The sequence below is a fragment of the Gallinula chloropus genome (genome assembly GCF_964237585.1).
Source record: "Gallinula chloropus genome assembly, chromosome: 4".
In the NCBI taxonomy this organism is placed as follows: domain Eukaryota; kingdom Metazoa; phylum Chordata; class Aves; order Gruiformes; family Rallidae; genus Gallinula; species Gallinula chloropus.
Window position 1 is genome coordinate 80,163,859 of NC_140088.1, and position 22,235 is coordinate 80,186,093.

At 42.1% G+C, this 22,235-nt stretch overlaps 1 protein-coding gene across 2 annotated transcripts in view; it reads left to right on the forward strand.

Moving 5' to 3' along the window:
• Nucleotides 1–13,180: 13,180 nt before the first annotated feature.
• Nucleotides 13,181–22,235, forward strand: part of RAPGEF2 (Rap guanine nucleotide exchange factor 2) — a gene marked incomplete at its 5' end in the record, with an annotated part of 181,272 nt that continues 172,217 nt past the window's right edge. For both annotated transcript variants that reach the window (XM_084264147.1, XM_084264148.1), the window contains one exon: nt 13,181–13,637. In XM_084264147.1, the coding sequence (XP_084120273.1) occupies nt 13,569–13,637 (69 nt within the window). The remainder of the gene's footprint in view (nt 13,638–22,235) is intronic.

Here is a 22,235-nt window from a genome sequence, read left to right on the forward strand (position 1 = left end):
CAGAAAGATAAAACATGGGAAAATATGACTGCTGTGTCTTTGGACCACAGATTAAATCATATTACTTCAAAAATTTCAGCAGCAACAAGAACATTAATGTCATTAAAAAGGTTTGCAAAAGTGCATCCAGTTTTGAAGCAACTGCATGGTGGACATCAGAGCTTCCTCACGCTGTACCTATGAGCAGTCTTGCCAGAGGCATCTGTTTCTGAGACAGAAGGAGGTATAAGACAAATTCTGCTTTTTTTACTTGCTTAGACTCAGTAGTTCATTTTATTTCAAAACAGAGTTTGTAAGAGAACAACTGTGATAGCTGGATGCAGCAATCTAGGAATGCAAGAATGCAAGGTCTTGCTGCCAAGGCTTTTGCTGTGAAGGTTGGGGTGAGGGGAAACCTTGCATGTTTTGCTTGGGATTTATTGGTAGGAGATGTTAATGATGCCATTTATTTGATAGCACTGCCATTGTAGGTGGTATGAAGACAGTAAGAGACACTAAAGATTTTACCCTGAATATTTTCATGCTTCCTGAGGTTTGACTCTGAGGATTCTGTTCTGTTACTAAGCAGTGTAATTTTGTTTTGGGTTATTTTGCTAAGACAATGAATATGTTTATCGATACTTATGTCAGGGCTGAATTTGGTTAAAAAAAAGCCCTGGAGTTCTCAGGCAAGTTATTGTTTTATTAGAGTATTTATTGGCTTTGTCTACATTTGAATCACTTCTCTCAAGCTAGGTCAGCAACATCATGAAATGCGTCCAAAAAAACCAGCCAAATGAACACTAACCCAAGTGCATATTTGCAAGCCACAAATCTGTAAAGTCACTGTTTCCAGGTGTCAGTCTCTCTGTTGCAGGTTGCCATCCCTGTAGTCACCGACTGAATGCCCTATATTCCCACCGAGGTGGACATTGTTTGCTTCAGTCCGCAGTGTACCATCTCCATTTCAGCTGCAAAGATTTTGGGTTATGGTGCCAGGCTCTGGACTGCAACAGCTGAGGCATGGACACATGCTCTTCTGCCATCCCTGCTGTGGAGAGGGGGAGCTCAGGGAATCAAATGCTGGGATTAGTAACACGATATACCGCAGTAGGAAAATTCACTCGGGTTCATCTGTTGGATCCTGAAAGATTCCGAGAGCATATTCAAAGTCTTTTGCTTTGGAGTGGGGTTTTGTGGGGGGGTATATTGAGGGAGGGAGGTTTTATTTATTTATTTATATATCGATGGGCTGAGGTCCTCTGTGAATTATGCTCCAGTGAGCCATGGCAGAGCTGGCCTGTTCTCCCTGGGCTCGTGGCATGAACCACAGGAAGACGTTAAGAAGGCTAAAAGAACTCTGATGTAGATGACCTGCAACCACATTAATTATTGATCATGTTAGAAGTTGATGAGTTGTGCTAAATTGATCTGTGGCAAGATAACATGAATTAAAAGCTGCTTAAATATTTAATTTCGGGCTCTTTCTATATGTCAGGAATTTGAATGAAAGACTATGTGAGTCATGACTGGAATCAACTTTTCAGTAAAGATGAGCTAACAGAATAAAAGGTACTATCTAAACGTAAGTTATGATTTATCAGAGGAGAAATGTCATGCATGTAAACATTTTAATGGAGAGCTAGAAAGCTTTCCAGATTAAATTCTCTAAATATATGATGATAGATGGAGTTTTTCGTACTTGATTCCTGCGTATTTTACTTTAATTAAACCTTGCTGCATCCGAGGTAGCGCGGGAGGCGCTGTAGGGAGAGACTGGAAGCCTGTAGGAAGTGAAGGAGGGCTATTGGCTGAAACTCCATATGTTTGCTGCAGCATTGCAACACTGTACAGCTGGAGCACAGCTTGAGTGAAATGAATCCGTAGATGACTGGTGAGAGGAAGTAGGGGGGCTAGTTCTGCCATTGGAGATATATATACATGTGTATATATATATATCAGGCAAAAGAATTTGCTGATGATTCTTCATGGAGGCTTGTAATAGCAGGGGGGACTCAGGGAGCCAGTGCCCTGCCTGTCAGCAGCACCAGTTAAAGTGCCTTTGACAGCCAGATAAGGCCCGTTGAATCAAAAGCCTGGCATCACTCCATCTGAAGAAGAGCTGCTCGGACCTCCTCAGGATGCTCAGATTGTACTGCACTGCCCCCAAAAACATTTCTGAAGTACTTTGTGGTGTTGTTAATATAGTTTTGAAGGTCGGCACGCATTCTTGGTTGGCTTGGGTGCCGCGGTTCCAGACAAATCCTTCCCTGGCTTCTCCCAGGCTCTCCACAGAGAAACCTCCTTAATGTAAAGCAGGCCTGGTCCTGAAGTAGAAACATGTTTTAGTTCAGCGCACACAGGCTAGAGTTATCTTCGGGGAGAAGAGGAGGCTCCTGCCTAGTGCAGTTTCTTCCTTCCCTTTCGTCTCGCTTCATTCCTCATGTACCAGAGAACACGTTGGCAGTTGAGGGTATTTGTCTTGTTTTTTCTCACCCTTCACAAAGGCTGTCCTCTGCTTAACATGCACATTTTTTTCCTTTGGAGCCATTTTCCTCTGTAGGCTCCCCGAGCTGGCCAGCTGCCAAACAGTAGGGTGAGCTGCATGAAAAAGCCTTGATCATTGACAGGCTGTCTTACAATTTCTTTCTTGTATTCAAGATGCAGATGGATATTATTAGAAAGGTTTTCACTTCGAATGTGCATGGCTTGTCCACATGCCCGAGATTAGTGCTCAATACTCATATAATGCTTTTCATCCTCAAAAGGGCTTTACAAGCACCAGCCCTCAGAACAGCCCTGCGAGGTAGATGCACGAGTTTTGTTATATGCTTTATAACAAGGAGGGACACATGTTAGTGTCTTGTTCAAAGATGTATCACACAGCAAGGTTATAAAGGAAGGAAATCTTTACACTTTCCTAATGTGCTTCTGTGATGTTTTGCTGTCTGAAAAAAATCTGTAAGATTTCACCATAGCTGTGTGGGTTTTTTTTCCATACAAAAGAAGTGATCAGTGGCATAAAAAATTAAAATGTATCTTAGGTTATAGTACCACTAGATAAACGTGCAACTTTTCTAAAATTTATGAGGCTAAATTTCCTACTGCACTAGGCTTCAATTAATACAGCAGAACGGGAGCCTAAGGGAATCATCAAAGAGACCCAAATTTGATAGAAGATTCAGAGCGCTTGCCTCAAACCATACTTCAAAACAGAGGGAAGTGATTTTAGGAGGAGTGATGAAAAATGCCTGTCTTCTCAGTTGAAAGAACCGTGCAGGATTTTTTTCCCCTGTCTTTAACGGCATGATTATAATTAAAACAGCTACAGTAACAGCAACAGCCCCAGTATGAACTCCCATCTCCTGAAAGTTCTTGCAGTATTGTATCTCATCTTAGCGAGGGGGCTGAACTAAGCTGTAGCTGTGAAAGGCATCTTTATAATTATGTATTCTCACTGAGCTTTTACTGGCATGACTACGCTGGCATGCTTTACCTTGCACAGACAAGCCAATAAAAGTTTCAAGCGTTGACGAGCACTCGTAATCTAGCTAGGGCCAAGATCACTCCATGAGATGCTGTTTCTAAACTAGGTCAGTAAGCCCTTGAGGGGTGTCTAATAATCAGCACTAAGGGGTTTAGCATCCTTGGCGAGCCTCGGGGCTCGCATAGGTAGGGCCATAGGAAATTGGCTTGGAAAACAGTGCTCACCTCAGCCTCATAGTTACTCATAGTTGGAATAGTTACTAAGGTTGTTAGGTGGTGAGGCACTTGTCCTGAATAAACGAGCAGTGGCTGGCTGGTAGAAGGCTATAAGTACAAGGATTTGCCTCATAGACATTCGCCTTCTCTATGCTTGCTGGGTAGATAGATTGGGAATAGCCCATCTAGCTGGAGTTGCAAGAAGGATAAACCTAGACAGGTTAAAGCCAGTATTTCTTTGAATTCTCCTTCATCCTCCTTATTTTGATTAAGATTTGGTTTTTTAACATTTTTTTTTCACTGAGTAAATAATCCCAGTGTTATGTACAGTGAAAAAAAAAAAAAGGACTCTGCAGCATCTCAGGAAAGATGTTAAGATTTAGCTGCTGAACTCTCTGAAGCAGCTGAGAGGTCTGCCTTCTCACTCTGTATATAGTCAGGTGAAGGAGTGGAAGGGGAAAAAAAAACTAGTCACGTTTTTTTAACCCCCAAAATGGCATCTTTACTTGTTTTTGGAAATAATTCTGTGTTCTGATCTTATCTCCCTCTTGCTGCTCTGGGAAAGGTATCTGCAAATTACTCACAGAAATTACCTTTGAGAAAAGGCAAACATGAGTTCTTTTCTGGGTTTCTGACGATTATACGTTTCAGATGAATTCAGGGAAATGATGGGCAAATAAATTCATGAAAAGTATTTTATGGGAAATTACAGCTGGAACAAGTTATCACATTTTTATAGTTTCCACATCCACAGCCTTTAATGTCAGCTACCCTATTTCACTTCATAATCGTGTGAGTACATCTGGGCCAATTAAGCATTTTCAATTACCTTTGAAAGAGTTGCAAACGTCTGTTAGAGGTTGAAGATACCATACAATTTAACCTTAAACATTTGGAGCTATCACATACCTGCATGATTTTGATGAGAAAACATATGTATGCTCATTGCAAAACCATGAGGTGTTCAAGTTAATAACTCAAAGCTGTGTAATGCTTTGAATAGGTTCAGTACTTCTATTCCTCCTTAAAATTTAGAAAAACAAGGTTTTTTCAAGCACTACAGAATGGGTTCAGGCCGCCTGTAGACCAGTTTTTGTTCAAATGCTATCGCACCTCTGTCTACATACAAATCCCTTTCTTATTTCCCATGAGACTACCCCTGGAAATGTCGGATTTGAAGCTCCCACAAAGTGTAGGGGAACTGAACTCCTGCATACACAGATCTTTTAAGATCTAACCACAGTAGGAAAACATTTCCTTACTGTTGGTCTCCAAGTTCAAATCAACCAAATATCCATGTCATTATTGCTGGTTTAAAACAAACAAAAACTCAGAAACAAACAAACAAACATGGGTTTTTTTGCTTGCAAGACTTCTCTCTGCATTTTGATGATGTGTAGATGTGTGGTTTTAACCAATTGTATTTACATTGCCCAGGAGTATCAACCCACTATCTGGCTCAGAAATTTACATACACAGTGAGTGGGACCCTTACTAAAAGCATATTAATTGTGAGCATGGGTTAAGAATAACAGGTACTTCAGATAAGACTTCAGGCAATTTATTTGAATATAACAAAATATCCATTCAAATACTTAGCTTCTGGAGCATTGGTATTATTTTTGGAACACAAGGGAACAAGAAAAATTAATTAAAGATGAAATTTTCTCTTGAACTCCAGCTCCTCTCCTCCACAGCAAGAGGAATCTAAGTTCATACCTGAACACAATAGTAATGTGAAGGCTTGAGGCAACTTTGAGAGGTATTCACATCAATGGAATGAAGTTATGCAGCTCGCTTCCACCTGAGAGAAGAACCATTTTAAAAGCTTGTGCATTGCTAACGAGACACAGATGTCACTACTGGATGAACAGGGACAAGATGTTTTGCTGTTTGTCAGGTACCTTTTCCCAGGAGCACAGCTGGGAGTACTTTAGAGAGGGGTTTAAAACAGTGGATTGTGGGTTTTTTTACCTAGAGATGCAAAGGGGAATGTCCAACCTCTGCCACAATGCGGTGAGAACTCCCTGCAACCTCCACAGGGATCAGAGCCAAGGGGCAGGTCTTTAGCTGTTTTAAACTAGCAGAATTTTGTTGATCTCCTTGAAATACGTGGATTTTAATCAGATGAGGGCCTGGACTGTTGTACAAAGATACATCAACACAGGAGAAATGATCCACCCGAGCTCTTTTCCCACTGCTTCCTCACATGAATGCTGGCTGATTGCACATGAGCAAGAGCACGAGGATGCCAAACCCCACCCTCCAGTTTATTTGCAGGTGGATACTTTTGAAGCATCTCAAGACTTCCTTAATCTCAAGGACTAAATACACTGACCTGTCTCCATTCCAGATAGCTTGAGCTGAAGGAAGAGAAGCAAAATTAAATATGAATAACAGGAGTGTGCTTACTGTGGGACTGTACAGGGCTCTCACCATGCCCATTGGATGCCAGCATATGTCAGCAACCTTTAAATTGCATAAAAAGAGTGAAAATTCCTCGCAAAGAGCTTCCCCCTGGCTGAATTGCTAAGCGTTCATATGTTTTTCAAAAGTGTACATCTTCCAAAGAGTCACTTGATTTCCCACAAAACACTAATCTCAACTGCCTCCCACATCTCTAACTTAGAAAACAGTTACATGACATACATGGTCAGCTACAGATCTTCACTGGCAACGGTTCCCATGCTAGTTGCTCTGCAAAGCACAGCAATGATGAGAGAGGCAATTTTTTTTTTTTTTTTAAATCTTGTTCTGGAAGTGAAAAATGAACCAGAGAGCAGGTTCCAGTGTTTTTCCAGCAGTGGTACAAGAAGGCAACGGTGGCTTTTTGTGCTCAGCTCAAATCGGTTGTTACAGAACTAAGAAGATGATGTTTATCACAGCTAGCTGCTGAACCTTTAAAAAGTGTTCTAAGTAAGAAAGAAATAGCAAAATTTACACACATACACAAATATGGGAAAGTAATAATTTATTGCTCTCTGCCTTAAATGTAGATAACACAAGGAACACATGGCGTAAACTTCTACCCCACAGTTAATGAGTGCTTACCTGTGCAGTACTGCTTATTTTTGTCTGTTCCTTCCTGTCTCTATTTTTGTATTAGTCAGGGATTTCTTGCTCCAACCTAATTTACAGCTTGGATTTATCATTCCGTATTCGTACAGAAGCCCACAGGTCCCAGTGGAAATAGGAATCTCCTTGTATTAAGTTCTTTACAAAAAGAAAGCAATAGTAAGTCTTAATTTTCTCTGCTGACACTACTGGTGACCATACTCTTGTGGTCATAACAATGTTTTGAACACAAACTATTCATATTTTTCTATGGTCTGTGTAGTAAGAATGTTCTGGGACTGTGGATGCAGCGAGGACCTCTGTGCAGACAACGTTAGGTATGTTGTCATTAAATTGTCTGGAATGGTCAGGACAATTCCACAGTAAGCTTAGATCACCTTGGTAGCTTAGGTAGGTAGACATACTCCCCTATCTGGAGTATGCTTTCTTGGGATAAGGTAAAATTAGATTTTAATGCCATTTTGCTCTAAGCACTGGATAGTTTCTTGCTGGAAAAATAAATGGAACATAAATCGATGGACTGTGGCATCACTGATTTGTAAGTAACAAACATTTTCTAGCATTCACTGAACTTGGAGTTGATTCTATCCATTTAAATTGGTACCTAGGACTTGTCACATTATGATATAGGTGTGAATATGCTTTACCAGGATATGTATGCACAGCACTGAAACATTCACTTAAGTTCACACCCACACAGCCCCATATGCTTTGAACAGATCTCAACAGTAACTGAAGGATGAAGAAGGCTGAACCGCATAAACATTATACACAATGACTATTAATTTCAAAGCAAGGGAGTAATTTATAAAGGTTGTTAGGAAGCAATGTAAATGCAAATGCTCTTCTAATAAGTGCTGGTAGTGCCATGCCTGAACATACTTGCAATGGATGCAGTATAAGCGTGTTAAAATGAGTGGGGAAGAGCGTGGATCATTTCTCTGGGGCATGGTGACAAGAGTAAAGAGGTGAAAGCTGATGGGAATGCGGCATTCGCGGACTCAGTCCAAGGAATAGTGCTAGCACGGGCTGACTTAGCAGTGCAGTAAGCAGTGCTGGTGGCTGGGTGAGGACAGGCAATATCTGGAATAATTAATCAATAATTCATTATGGAAAAATGCTACCAGCTGTAAATGTAATTTGTAGAATAATGCCCCTCAGTGATGCCCAAAGTTATAAATATATTCATATTTTTTAAATGGCTAGTACAGACTGAAGCCAAACACTTCAATCATATATAATAGAGCTGAGCTTTTTTTTTTAAAAAAGGTTTCTGATGGTAGACAGTGAAAATTAGGCAATCAGTACAGAAATCCTACTACTGGAAACAGCACAGATGGAGTGAAAGGTCTTAATAACAACGTTAACAGCAGTTTTTTCTCTTATAAATATTTCACATCTTTGTGCAGAAATAAAATTCTTACCTCCTCTGTGTTTCATTTTCCTTGTAGAGCTTTATATGTTTTATTTATCATTCTGAATGATCTATTAGATAACTTTATCATCTTCTAGTGTTTTATGAAAAGCAGGATCACTGGATATTAATGATCATCTGGCTATCTACCATTAATGCATATGTGTTAGATTCTTTTAAAGGCTTGGCAAGCTTTGAATAAACAGTAATCCTGTCTAGATTGACTTCCAGACAATTTCCCCTTTTCACATTTAAGCACAATCATGTAATGTTTGGGTTATAGAAACTTCAAAAGATTATTTTAAACAACTCAATTATCATTATTTTAGAAAAAGTGAGCGTGTATTTTCTTTTAGGAAAAAAATGCCAGCCAAAAAACCCAACATGAAATATAAGTTTGGGCTTTAATTTTTCCAGTAATGAAAACTTCAAAGGCAGTGAGTAAGAATGATTTAATTAATTTATTTATTTGGGATGCTATTTACTGAAATATATTAGAAATATATGTGACACTGCCTATATAGTTCACACAACTGGGTTATAGTAGAACTTTCAACAGTTGAAATCAGTCCTACATGTATCCTGTCTGTATTCCATTGTGGATGACTATTTGGAAATGAGTAGAGTGCATTTTTTAACCTGCAGATCACTAGGAAAGGCCCCTGGTTTTAGTCTGATACCTTTGCCACTGTGTGGCAGGTGCAATTCAAGAACCGCAACATGTCACCTCTCTCTGCTGGCAGCTTGTCCCAGAGTGCACCAGCACTGAAGCACCAATTTACTGCTGTGGGCTTTGTGCCATCCCATCAAAACAATCTCTTTCACCACATGTCTTGATAATGAAAAAGATGCTAGTTGACTGTTTCTATGTCTGTAGTTAATTTTCTGTTTTTGTTTTTTTTAAAGAAAAGCTGTTCAGAGAAGGAGAAGCTGATGCAGATAATGTTGAAATGAGGTCTTGAGCACTCCTTTCCCAGTGCCCCACTGGGAGGTATTGGATAGGAGACTCGCAATCATCTCTCATTGTCACTTCCACTCCTGAGGGACAAGGTGCACACCTGTATTGTGGTCACAAGCATGAATGAAGCTTGTGTGGGTGGAACCGAGCTTGCTTTGGAAATACAGGCTTGACCTTCAAGGGTTCCTGCTAGTTTGTTCAGTGCTCAAGTAGTATGTAGCACAGAGGGCCACCGTCCCTGACAACGCCTCCCCTTGTGCCGCTGCAATACAGATTGCTGTCACCCTTCCTTTTGTCTGCGCACCTTTATCAGTGCAGTTGAAGGGAACATTGAATTCCTCTCCAACAACCACGTAAATACTTGGACCATGTAAATACTTGGTTCATTCTGGTCCCTGAGCTGCCACTGCTAGTATTAAACTAACCAGTTAAAGCTGATTTGCATACATTTGCAGCTATAGCAGAAGTTGAATGATAAATATTCCCAAATGTAGCTATGCAAATAGCAGCAAATTCTGAATATACAAAATGCATTATAGTACTCACAAATCCTTCTCTTGTTCCTTTCAACCAAACCCAAAGGAGGAACTTGCTTTATGCCACAGGCCAGGCTCTCGTTTATAACCTTCTGAATTTTGTACTGCCTTGCAAGTACAAAAGGACCACAAACTGATAGTGAATATTAAAGAATTATTTTTTCATGGACTGGGTTAACTCAGTGATATCTTTCTACCTGACACTCCTCTTCAGGGATTCAGGGTGGTGGCTACATGTTGTGCCGTGCACTAGTGACAGCCACCTAACTAGAGAATGTTGTGAAAAACATCGACAGACAACAAACGCCAAACAAACCCCACATGTCCTTCATCATGTTTTAGAAGATGATAAAAACTGGAATTGCAAATGGTGATAATCACATCCATGTATAAATCCCAAAGGGTGAGAGACAACCGTTCTTGGGAAAGCATTGCCGTCCCAAAGACAGAGCACAGGGGGTTAATCTTGTTCAAAGGAGATAGCTTCCCCTTGTTAGTGGCCTTTCTTGTACCTGAAATCATTCATCTGTGACTTAAAATCCAATAAAATTGGCCTCTGCCCTGGCCAATAGTTCTCAAGGTCAGCTCCAGACTGCTTCACCAGATACTTCTGTTCCCCTTCACCGTCCACCTCCATGAATGGTTATGAAAGTAACTTTTTTATGGTTGCTGAGAAGGTGCCAGGAGAGAGCAGGGGAGGAGACAGGCAGTTCTGAAGCCTGGAACTCAGCCGCATGAATCCATTTCAGGGGCCATGCTGTGCCCAGTAGATAGATGAAAATGAGTTTTCATTCAAAGAAAGGGGATAAAAGGACATCTGTGGGTTTATACCCACATGGAATGTATACATTCTACTAAACTCCCCAAAGAGGCAACGTTCTGTTTCCCTACCAGGGCAGTCCGGCCTCTCCTGAGCAAACTGAGCTTTTAACTGTGGGTGACCGATAACTGGTGTCATGAATTAAGTGCCATGTGGCTAAGTCAAGTGCAAGCCTCTCAAAGTCTGAATATCGTTTAAAAAATGTCGACTAGCAAATGAATGAAGAGCTCACAGAAATGCTGAATTTGTTTCCTTGGCATTTAGTAACTGTTTGACCTGACCATTCCAACTGATCCCTTAAAAGAAATGGAGATATTCAGGCGGGCAGAAACCCTTATTTCTGAGGCAAAATACTTTTCTAAAATACTTTAACATCGTGTTTAGTTGTAGCTATCCAAAGGATATTATGCTGAGCTGTCATATTTTGAGTTGCAGCCTTTCCATATTGCTGAAATATCAATACTGCAAACACTGTACATGGTTAACTCCTGGTTTCCTAGTCTAACACAGGGTAAGAAAATCTATGTAATGTAATAACATGACCCATGCAAACAACCCCCTAATCCACTGTAAATCAGGCTGGATTATGTAGATTGAGGAATAACGAAAAAGCATATGTTTTCTAATAATTATTGTCCTTAGTCTGTATGTTGATGATTATTTGCTGTTGTTCCCTATTCAGATGTAAAAAACCTGACCAAAAAAACAGCATAAAGAACAGACGTGTATCCACCATGGAGAATATAAACAATCAGAAGCATCTGCATTATACAAATATGTTGCTTATAAGCACTAAAAAGGTGTTAACCGACACATCCTTTAATATAACTGAGGTAGTGTTTGAATGCATTTGTACATAATTCTGAAGTTTTCATTCATTCCCATTTCTAACAATTCATGTGGTGTGTGATAGGCCCCTGACATATGTTTATAACCATCAAGTTTTGTCACACTGATCAGAGTACAATTGGAGCTCTCCCCCACCCACCCCGTAGGCTGAAGTTAAATATCACTGTGAATAGCAGGTACTGTGCTTCCAGATAACACAAAGAAAAATTAATCAGAGGGAAGCCCTTAACTTGATGCTGTTATAGCTCATAGGTCTGAAATGAAAGATAATTGCGTATTAAAATAGAGTGGGTAGCTCTGTTTTGATGTAGAGATATGAAGATGTCAGGCAAGCTAGTCTGTAGCAGGAGGGAATGGGTGCCCTGAAGTGATCTAGGAGCGGGCCCAGGAGAGCATTCCTCACATTCCTGTGGCACTCTCCCTATATATATGCCCCACAAAAAAAGGGAAACTTAGCACTCCGGGTTGGTAAACTGAGCTTCAGAAACCCTGGCACTTTCCTATGGCTGCAGGCTTGATAAATTTGAAGAAATGATACTTTCTGGATGGTGACTGCAATACATATGTAAAACTGTTATTCTTTAGGGCAAAGGACACTACGTTTTCAATCTGTTAGTTAAAAAAATAATCCCCCATAAGGACTGCTAATAAGCACCGATAGGAAAGATGTAGTCGGGATGTGGAGCCCTCTGTAGTCTTTTCTCATGGTCTGCCCAGAATTATCAGTATTATCTGCAAAATATTTTGCTGACACATATGAGTGGGATTAGCCCAGAGAGTTATCTTTGTTAATGAGCCATATGTAGAAATTCAGTAGGTTTAGTAGATTACTGCCTGAAGACACAGCTTGAGAGCCATGTATGTCTAAAAGTGTAAGATTTTTGTCTCCTGATGCTGGAAGTGTGTGTTTTGTAAGAAATAAATCAGTTATGCCTATGAATTTTTACAAGTAAAAAAAAAAACAAAATAATTAGATTGCCTTACTTGTGATTAAAAATGTCTATAACCCCACTTAGTGACTGGAAATTAAATGGATTTCTTAATGTTGGCATTATTTACACTGCCTGATGCATATCAACAAAAGGTACACATGGCTTGTAAATGCAAATACATTAATAGTATTACGCTGCTGTTAATGGTGCATTAATAATACTTCCATGACTCGCATTTGTCAAGCTGCTGTTGAGACATGCTCGGTGTCGTGGTAAACAAAGAGAATCAGCCATGTTGCAAGACCTTCATTCTTTAAAAACTTAAGTTCACGTGAAAAGAAGGATCCGCCAGATAACCCCATCCTCCCCCGAAAAGCGTTAAAGATTTCACACCCTTCCCTTCCTCGTTTTTACCCCGTTTAGCGACGGCAGAGGGGACAGCCGGCTGATAGAGGTTACTCTGGAGAGGGGTGACAACAGGTGGCCTCCCCAAAGCAGGGAGCGACTAGATCCAGCAGATCAAGTCTTTCATTCTTTTTTTTTTCTTTCTATTTTTTCTTTTTTCTTTTCTTTTCTTGGTTTTTTTTTTTTTTTTTTTAAATAAAACGTCCAGCTTGCTCATCACCAACATTCCTAATGATGCATCAACCGAAGCTGGTGATGCGCGTCCCTCGGGACGATGGCGACAGGCGGTCAGTCTTCAGTTTGGGGGTTAAAAACCAACAGGGATAGGTTTCCAGGGCAGCTTTGAGGGGGAAGTGGGATAGGGGATGGATGTTGAAGCACCGCTGCCGAAGAACTAGGGTTCGCCGGCCGCGGCCCCCCTGCGACCCGCCCCCCACCACCCCAAGCGTCCCGCCCCGCCCCCCGCCGCTCCTCCTCCCCGAGCCAGCAACTTCCCTGTCTCCGAGGCGGGTCCGGAGCCCCCCCATCATCCCAGGATGGGAGGAGGAAGAGGAGGAGGAGGAGGAAGACGAGGGAGGCGGCGACGACGACGGTGCCTGGGGGGATGCGGCGGAGCGGGCCGGCGGGAGGCGTAGAGCCGGTTAGAGAGGGAGCACCGAGCCGTTGTCGCCGCCGCTACCGGCGGGGCTCGGCCGCCGCCGCCTCCTGCTCCGGGCGGCGGCGCTGCTGAGCCCGCGGTGCCTCCGCGCCGCGCCGCCTCCCATCTCCTCGTCCAGTGCTCCGGCCGCGCAGCCCGCAGCGCCAGGCCGCGGCCGGCCCTCCCCCATCCGCTCCCCGGGCGGCGGCGGTGCCGGCGGAGCCCGGGCAGGCGGCGGCGGCGGGAGGCAGTAGGGGCGCGATGGCGTCCTACGTGGATAACAGCTTCCGCCAGGCGGTGATGAAGAACCCGGCGGAGAGGAGCCCCCAGGTAGGCGGCCCCTTATCCCGGACCCCACGGCACCCTCCCGCATGGGGAGGGAGGGGGAGAGGAGGGTCCGCCCCGCTGCTCTCCGCGCCTGGCGGGCGGCTTCCGCCAGCGCGCCCGCTCCGCGCAGCCCCGGCCCGGGGGGATTCCGGGAGCCCCGCGGCCCCGCTCCCGGGGGAGCAGAGCGGCTCCGTCGCGGGTTTCACTCCCTCCACAACCCCGGCCCTCTCCGCGCTGCATTCGCGGGCGGCAAGCTCACGGGAAGGGCAGCAATGCATTAACGCCAGCAACTTTCTCCTACTCCCTAATTTTTCCTTCTCTTTTTTTTTGGGGGGGGGTGGGGGTGAGGAGGGAGGTTGATGCCAGCTGAGTTTATTTGGGAGGCTGCTTCCGGTAAAAAGAAAAATGCCCTTAGAGTGTAATTTCGGGGATTTTTGCTTTGTTATTATCCCGCAGTACGCTGTGGCTCGGGATCTGAATTCAATCCCTACTTTTACATAGCTGGCTGGAGCTGGCAGCGCTGTTTCATAATGTTGGGGCTGAGGTCAGTGGTATTCTTGGCAAGTCCTTGCTCTCCAAAGTAGGGTGAAATCCTTACACAATGGCACCAGGCAGGTTTTTTTCTTTTTAGATACCTGCGCCGGGCTCCCGAAGCCCTCTTTGTCAGCAGAGTGCGGGAGCTGAAGCCGCTTGTAAGCATGATTGCGCTTGGAGAGGCTAAGAAAGGTTAAACTGGGACTGGAGTGCGCATAGAAGCATTTTGACTTAACATGACCTGAAAAACAACTAAACTGAATGAGTTCCTTCTGCTCCCGGATGGTTGCTGCAGTGGCGGTTGCTGCCAACTGTCTCAAGACTAATAAGCTTTACACTGATCCCCCACATCAAGCTGCGGGTTCAATAGCTAATGATACAAGGAGTTACTTTGCTTGGAGTTGTAATGCCATCTGTCCTATTTTCTAAAGGCTTGTCCCGCTCTCTGAGCGGTGCCTGTGTTCTGGTTTTGGGGAAGAGAAGGCATTACTGATTATTTTGGCAGGCGGCTGATTGGCTGGTGACGTTTTCAAATTGGGGGCAAAGAGGAAACCTTGACTTTCGGTCGGCACCCATAAGTCATTCCTCCTACTATAGATACGTCATTGTGGTAATGTTATTTTTATCCTCATGCTCATGGAATATGTGTGAGAAAATAAAAAGTCCCATGGAAAAACACACTGACTTCGTAGGCATAGTATTTAGCGTGTCCCTCTTGCAAATTTAATTTCTTTTCCTGTTTGTTTTGGGTTTTTTTGTTTGTTTTGATTTTTATTTTTTTCCCCTCTTTTTTTAAAAGCTGCTTCTGGAATGTGTTTTTCTGGTGCTAAAGTTGTTTCTCTGTCCTTGTTTGACCTTTTCCAAATGTCTGCCTTGAGTGCTGGACCCAGCCCTTCAGTCTGTTGTTAAAGCTGAAGGAGGCTGAGTGCTCTCTCCTGGGGAGGACACTCTCTGCAAACTTGTAGGGAGGTTCCTGGTGTTGGTAGAGGTGTAAATTCCATTTAGGGGAGGCTGCCGACCATGTCCGGCCTTGGATGATGGTTATCAAAGGTTGGTAGGGTGGTCAGGAGGAATGACACCAGCAGATGCTCAGAAACCAGTTGGTCAGGTATTGGGGCCACCAGGCTCTGGGCTTGGGGGTGACATGACCTGTGCCGCGAGAACTATTAAACTTTCTCTCTGTCTTGCCAGTTGGCCCTGCACTCTAGAAGGGATAATAAAAAAAAAAAAAGAAAAAAGAAAAAAATGAAAAGGCAGAAAGTGAGAAATGACGCAGTGAAGAAATTAGCTTGAATGCAGGGATAGATGATGTGAAGGGCATGGAGCAGAGAGCTAGAACAAGGAACACCGAGGCTGCAGTAATGCTGTAAAACTTCCCAAATCAGCAGACTGGAAGCCTGCTGTGGCGATTGCCACAGGACAAGAAACCCACCCTTAAATCCATGAAGCTGACACTGGCCAAAGTTATCTGCAGATAAGACCAAATTTGTGGGAAGCATGGTGTGTTGTTAGTACTGGAAATACGTAAAGCTGGTGGTCGGATGTGCCCTCCTGTTGCTGCTGGGGAGAGCAGGGCTTGCAGTTCCCTTGGCTGTGCTGAATTGTGTGTGTGTGTTGTGGAGTTTTCTAATGTTCGCTCCCTGGTCTGGAAATTGGGTTTTATTTTACAGCGGTATTGGAATTTGAAAGAAATATGTTTATGCATGTTATCTTTTTCCAAGGGAAAAGAAAAGTTTCTGTAGCAAGGCACAAAGACCTTTTTTCCTTCATTGCTTAAAGCAACTTTTTGTTGTATTTTCTATTCCTTGCTGCATTAACTTGTAAAGGTAGTCACTTAATTTTGGCTTTTCAGAAGTGATGAGATATTCTTTAAAGCTGAGAGAGAGTTGGAAAGAGAAAATAAATTTGTCGTTATTGTGTCAGATAATAAATATTTTAGTAGCGTATTTGTTCCTAACTTGCATCAACAAACACATTGGGCCTCAGCTTCCAAGTCACGAGGAGGTAAATACGTGTTTGACGTTCCTATTCACCCTGGATTGTCATGGTGCAGATTTGGCAAAATGACTTCACTGCGGGCTCAGAGGAGTGACAGCAGGATAGCCAGACCATGTTTGTTTGTATGGCTTCGAGAACTGCTCAGTCTGATACACATTGTCAGAGAAAGCAAACTGAACTTGAATGAACCTCTGTAGTGCCAAAATCTCGCAGTGATTTTGGAATGGACTGATTTTTTTTTTTTTTTTGTGAGGTAAACTGTGTATTCTGCCATTGGTGTGGAAAATTCTTAGCTTCGTGTCTCTCTTGCATCCTCACAGAGTTTTTCTGAACGTTTTGAATTACAACTCAACACTCCATTGACTGAAGAGACACAAAAAAATAAAGGAATTATGTATGTGGGCTGTACTTCAACATGCTGTTGTGTAACACAGCTCTCCTCTCTAATTGCTTTATTAAAGTATTCATTTTCTCTTTGAAGATGTGAACTGGGAAGTTAATTTAACTACTTTGGGGAATCTAACTTCTAAATGTTCATAAATCACAAATGGTTTTATGCCCTTAAGCTGTGAGAAATAGTGATCTATTTTTTTTCTTCTCAAAACGTCGTCTTACATGATCTGTCGTAGCTTTATGTCTTTTCAAAACAAATTCCTATTGGCATGATAGGCTATCTTAGAAAGTGTACAGTTTTATACTGGTGCAGCTTAATCTGTAAAAAAAAAATAGGGCTGCTTTTGTTTTCAAACAAGAGAAACCAGAGCCCTAATCTCTTGCTTTATCCTAACAACTCATTTGCATTGCATGGTATGTGAATAACTAGTTACCTCAGAAACTCCACATACTAGTTCACTGTTTTCATGCCACGCAGTGACGTCTGTGGGAAGAAATTTTTTTTTAATGTATGCCTTATATAAGTTAGGTGCCTAAGGTTTTCTTTGGGAAACTGCGGTGTGCTGCATCGAGGAGGCAATTCAGTGCAGTAGGAGTGAATAGCAGAGGGGTAACGGCATTGGATCACATCTTAAGGGAAGAACTGTACGGTAGCGCTTAGTCTGATACTAGTGCGTCATTTAATGTCAGAAGACATCTAAACAGGATGCTACTGTTGAGCAGATATTCCTTTCTCGAGCCCTCAAGAGGAACAATGGTTTAATTATAGGATGTACCTATGCTTTTTCCAAATAAACTTTCAGCTTGTTCCCTAGCTGTGTTATTTTTATACTTGTAGCCACTGATAGCATGATTGTGTGCAATCTTCAGATAAGCCAGAAATGAACATTTCCTTCTTGCTGTAGTGATCTCTTAGCAAATAAATACCAGGCTGTTTAGTTTAATGGGATCATAGAAAATAAGTGTTTTACATGCGAGTCTAGCATAGAGAATTATGCTTAGTCTTTAAATTCAGGCTTAGTGGGTGTATATCGCATATACCAGAAGACTAAAGCGATCCTTTTTCAAAAGAGCTTATTTGGGACTTATTTTATTTGGAAAATAAAAGTATTTTGGAGCTTGAGTTTTGCTTTCAGATTTTCCTTGCTGTCAGCGTGCAACCGTGCTGTCATCTTTTTGATGCCAATATTTAAAGAGGAAGGTAGCCCCCATTATCATGCTGCTAACAGCAGTAGAGTGCTGGGAACCAGTTCTGTTGCTAAATTCTCCTGCTGGTTCTCAGTAGCCCAGAAGAGTGAAGGACTGTGACAGCTGATGCCTGGTATTTGGCTGCATGACATTGCTAGAGCATGGCGCGGGGCATTGTAATGTCATTATTCAGGAGTAAGTTCAGTTTGCAAGGTTTGATGTTCTGTTTTTTCAGGGGAGCCCATTTGGCCAACGCAACAAGATGCCTAACTGCACTTCCCATGGTAGTGTTGGTGCTTGCTGCTGCCTGCAGGAGTGGGGCCATGGAGCCTGTTACCTTTTGCGATAATGTTGTGAGGGTGGCTAGTGACAGCGTGCAATGTAAAAAGGCTGTTGCCAGGTCTGGGTCCAGACACTTTTCTAGAACTTGCTTGGCAGTTGGCTTGAAGCAAAGTTGCCATCATCAAGTCAGTTGTAAAGGTAGTTGGTCTGAGTGGAAAAAAGCCCTCCAGATGCTGCAGGGTTTTGGAAACTTGTGCAAAGTAGTTAACATCCTCATTTACAGTTCATCAGACACATTCTGAAGTGGTGTCTTTTGGTGTCCCTTGGGTTGTAAGTAGGGGAGATGGATATAAATAAACCAGAAGAAGCTATGATAAACACGTGCATAGAGAGACCTTTGGCCATAGAGGTTTTTCTTGCTGTCTTTCAGCGCTTAGCTGGGAAGATAAACCAAAGTAACTATTTGGAATGAGACCTTTACCTGACAAAGCAAGTATTGTATTTGTTTAATACAGAAATAATATTGGAGAATGTATTTTGGAAGTAATTATAGTGGTTTTTTGATTTTAATGTTTTTTTTTTTTTTGTTCAAGCTGCTATTACTATGCAGCATAATTTTATACCCAACGGACTTAATTGCATGAATGCTGTCTTTTTGTGGCTGATAACTAAAACCAAAACCCCTTGCGTAGCTCAGATTTTCTTCCGACCTCTCTAATCTCAAGTCTGTCCAAACAGCCCTGGAATGTCAGATTCTGAACTTCCACTTCCATGCCCTTCCCAAAACTAAGGGCATGTATTGCAACAGGCTACTCAGTATCCTGTTTGTTTTGAAAGAAAATGTATTTATTTCACAGTCTTTCTGACAGAGGGTGCATTTTCCCAGAGCCGTTCCTATCTTTGTTGTTAAGAGTTTTGAGAATGACAAGAACGTTTTGAATTTCCGATGCCTCTTGCTGTAGTTCTCCTCTGTCACAGGACTAGTACTTTCTGCATTTGAATATTTCTGTAGCAATATGAGTTTTGTGAACACTTGCAAAGACCTGAGTGCGATCGGGATGCCTTCAACTCCAGAGTAGAAAGAGCTGATGTGAAGCCTTGTCCTGAACACTTGCCTGCTTTCTCATTACGTCAGAAGGTTGCGGCGTGGTTAGCTGTACTGAAACTAAGTAGCTTGGAAAGTGAGGGTTAAACTGTTACGCTGATAAGGTCCCTGTAATTTCCCACTTGATTAATTCTCTCTCGGTAGAGCTTGTTTTTGATTTCTGCCCTGCTGTGGGTGCAGAAGTGTTTGCACCCAGTTTGGGCTGGGTACATTCCTGGGAACATGCTTTTGACAACCTCATGGATGTCCTGCCCTGCAATTAAAAGCTGGGTGCGTAAGGACGCAGCCTTGTCTTTCCGTGCAGTCTTGCCTAGGGAAGTTACTGGAGTGAGCAGTGCAGGGCCTGAAGCTCCTCGATCTTCTGCCTAGCCCAAGGCTTTTGTTTTTTTGTCTACTTGCCTGTTAACAAGCTGTCCAGCCATAAGAGCATGTGTCTGTACCCTCAGTGGTGTGAAGGGACAACACCATCCCACCTGACCTACTTTACCCCACTGGGGAGGCTATGCTAGAGGAGGGTTTTTTCCAAGGCAACGTGGATTGTCATGGGTAGGCTTGCCCTTCTGCTGAAGTCAGTAACAAGCATAATCATCTTGAACTTCTGAGATAAAAGGCTGCTAGTTCTCATCTCAGGCATGCAAGTGTGGATTAGGGGAAGTACATCACACAAGCATTTTCCCCAAATCATGTTTTTTCCTTAGTAGGAGGATACAATGTTCCATGGGTTAACTGGTTATTAATGGAAAACACTTTGTGCCTGGAAAAAAAGATTTAAATGTTATCTCTGAAGAGCCTTCATTTATTTTGCACTTATTACAATAGAGGTTAGCTCAGGTTTTGTGAAACCAGTTGTTGTTTCTTGAATTCCATTATTTTTTTCCGCCTATATGCTTAAAAGTCTTTAAAAGTCCGTATGCTAATGTGGATTATTGAGCAATAGCTATGAATTCGTTCTGATGAATTACTGATCTGAGTTTGATAACTCTTTCCCCTAAATCAGAATGCCGCTACTTAATCTGTTAGCGCGTTTCAAGAATAACCATATGTATATTGAACAGTCATTGTAAGAACTTTTGACTTCCTCATTGAGGGTTTTTTTTGTATCCTCATGAGAAAATATATTTTGGCTTGTGTTTTGGGAACTTTCCCACACTAGGAGATCTAATTTTTGCGAGGTATTGTTTGGGGATTCAAAAGGAGCGCTGGCAGAAAGATAGCTCTACAAAGATGCTTTGTGAAGGGCAGCTGAGTCTGTGCGCCTTGTTTGCTGCAGCCAGTGTTGCAGATTTAATTTGCTGGATATATTTTGCATGAAGGGGTGTATTTAAATAAGTCTTGAAATGGATGTGGTCCTCTGCTTCCCGTTCTCTGAAGTTGAAGCTGCCTGCTTTTCTTGACATGGGAGAGAGAGAGGAGCCCTACTGCAGTGCTTTTCTTACAGCTTTGTTTTGGAGTTAAAATTAGCTATTTGTTCTCTCTGGGTATCTCTGTGTTCTGCCCGTATATCTGGAGATGTATTTCTTTGTGTGGCTCTGTCTTGTCTGACCTGAATAAAAGCAGTTTAATAGTTGATTTTCAGCAGTTCTGGAGAAATGTGGCCAAGAATAAAGAGCAGTATGTATATCATTACCTGATGAAAACACAGAAGGAATAAGATAAGGTTAAAATAATTAAGTGTTCCTAGAAAAAAAGGGCAGAATTTACTTTTCAGCAGTGATAAAAATGAAAGGAATTTTCTTCTATTAATATTTCTATTCATAGCATTTTTCTCTTATTTGTATGCATTCTGGTAAACAAAAGCAGCACAATGAAAATGCATCTGGTATCAGTGTAAGCTACCTGGGAAAGGGTATTAAGTTTCGTGGAACTGAAATGCTGCTCGACCATGCCTGTTGGCGCCTGTCTCTACCAGACTGTTTTTGCTTCCTTGCTTTTTGTATGTCTTAAAGATAAAATAAACTTGGCTTAATAAATAAAAACATTTATTTCATAGTTAAGAAATAAGTTCAAAGGGGAAGATGAATCCTGTTCCATGTGAGATGATGCTTTAAAATTTTTGAGCCTGGGTTTGCTGTTTTGTGGTTTTTTTTTTTTCTTTTACAGTTTGTATTTGCAGTTCCATATTTTGACAGATACTCTTCTCTCCCATCTTTATTTTACTTTTTCTGTAATTGGGGAGAAAAATATTGGTACAGCGTCTTCCATTTGAAATTAGTCACTCAGACTTACTGTCCTGTGAAGTGAAAAATAATCCACAATTTAGAGGGGTGAGAAAGGATGTTATGCGAATGTGGTTTGTAAGCAGTTCGTGGGAAAACAAGTCGGTACCACCAATACAGCTTTGGAAGAAGCTTCTGCATGAGATTTGACTTGCTGAAACCAAAAGCTAAATCTTTCCTGGTACATTGTGTTTTTCTAGCAGCAAAGCTTGTTTAAGAGCTTTGTTTCCCGTGCTGATGTTCTCTGCTGCCTCATTTGTGCCGATCCAGCTGTTTGTGAGGCTACAGTATAAACAGGGTTAAGTGATACAATCTGGTTAGCTGAACAAAAGAAAATTGACTTATTTTTGAGAGGTGTTGTGTGAGCATTTCTTTTTCTTTCTAAAATCTAAGTGGTGCAGTCTGGTTTAGATTATAGCTCCAAATGTCAGTGTTGGTGCAGCTGAAGGTGTGAAGACTTGTGCTACAAGACTGAGAATAAATGCTTATGGCTGTGTCTAGGAACTTCTGAAACAGCTTAACCTTCTCCAGAAAAGTATATGGTACTCTGTTTTCAAGCAGTATCTTGAAGTTTTTTTTTTACTTAAGGCATATGTGCGTGCGTGATGCTTCTTGAGAGAGAAGCCTTCCAGTTTTGTTGTTATGAGGATTAACCTCAGAGGCAACTTTTGTAATAAGGCTCTAGCCCTAAGGTTTTTTCCCCATAAAATACAGCAATAGTGAGAAAACTGGGTAGTAATGCTACCTTTGGCACGCAGAGTTGGGTGGAGAAGAGCTGCTGAGGCCCGATACATTTTTGTATTGCTAATACTGAATCTTGTCTGTGTTTACATTGTTTTGTTGCATGTTGAAAAATGGGTTCTGGTGGGATGTCTTCCTGGGGGC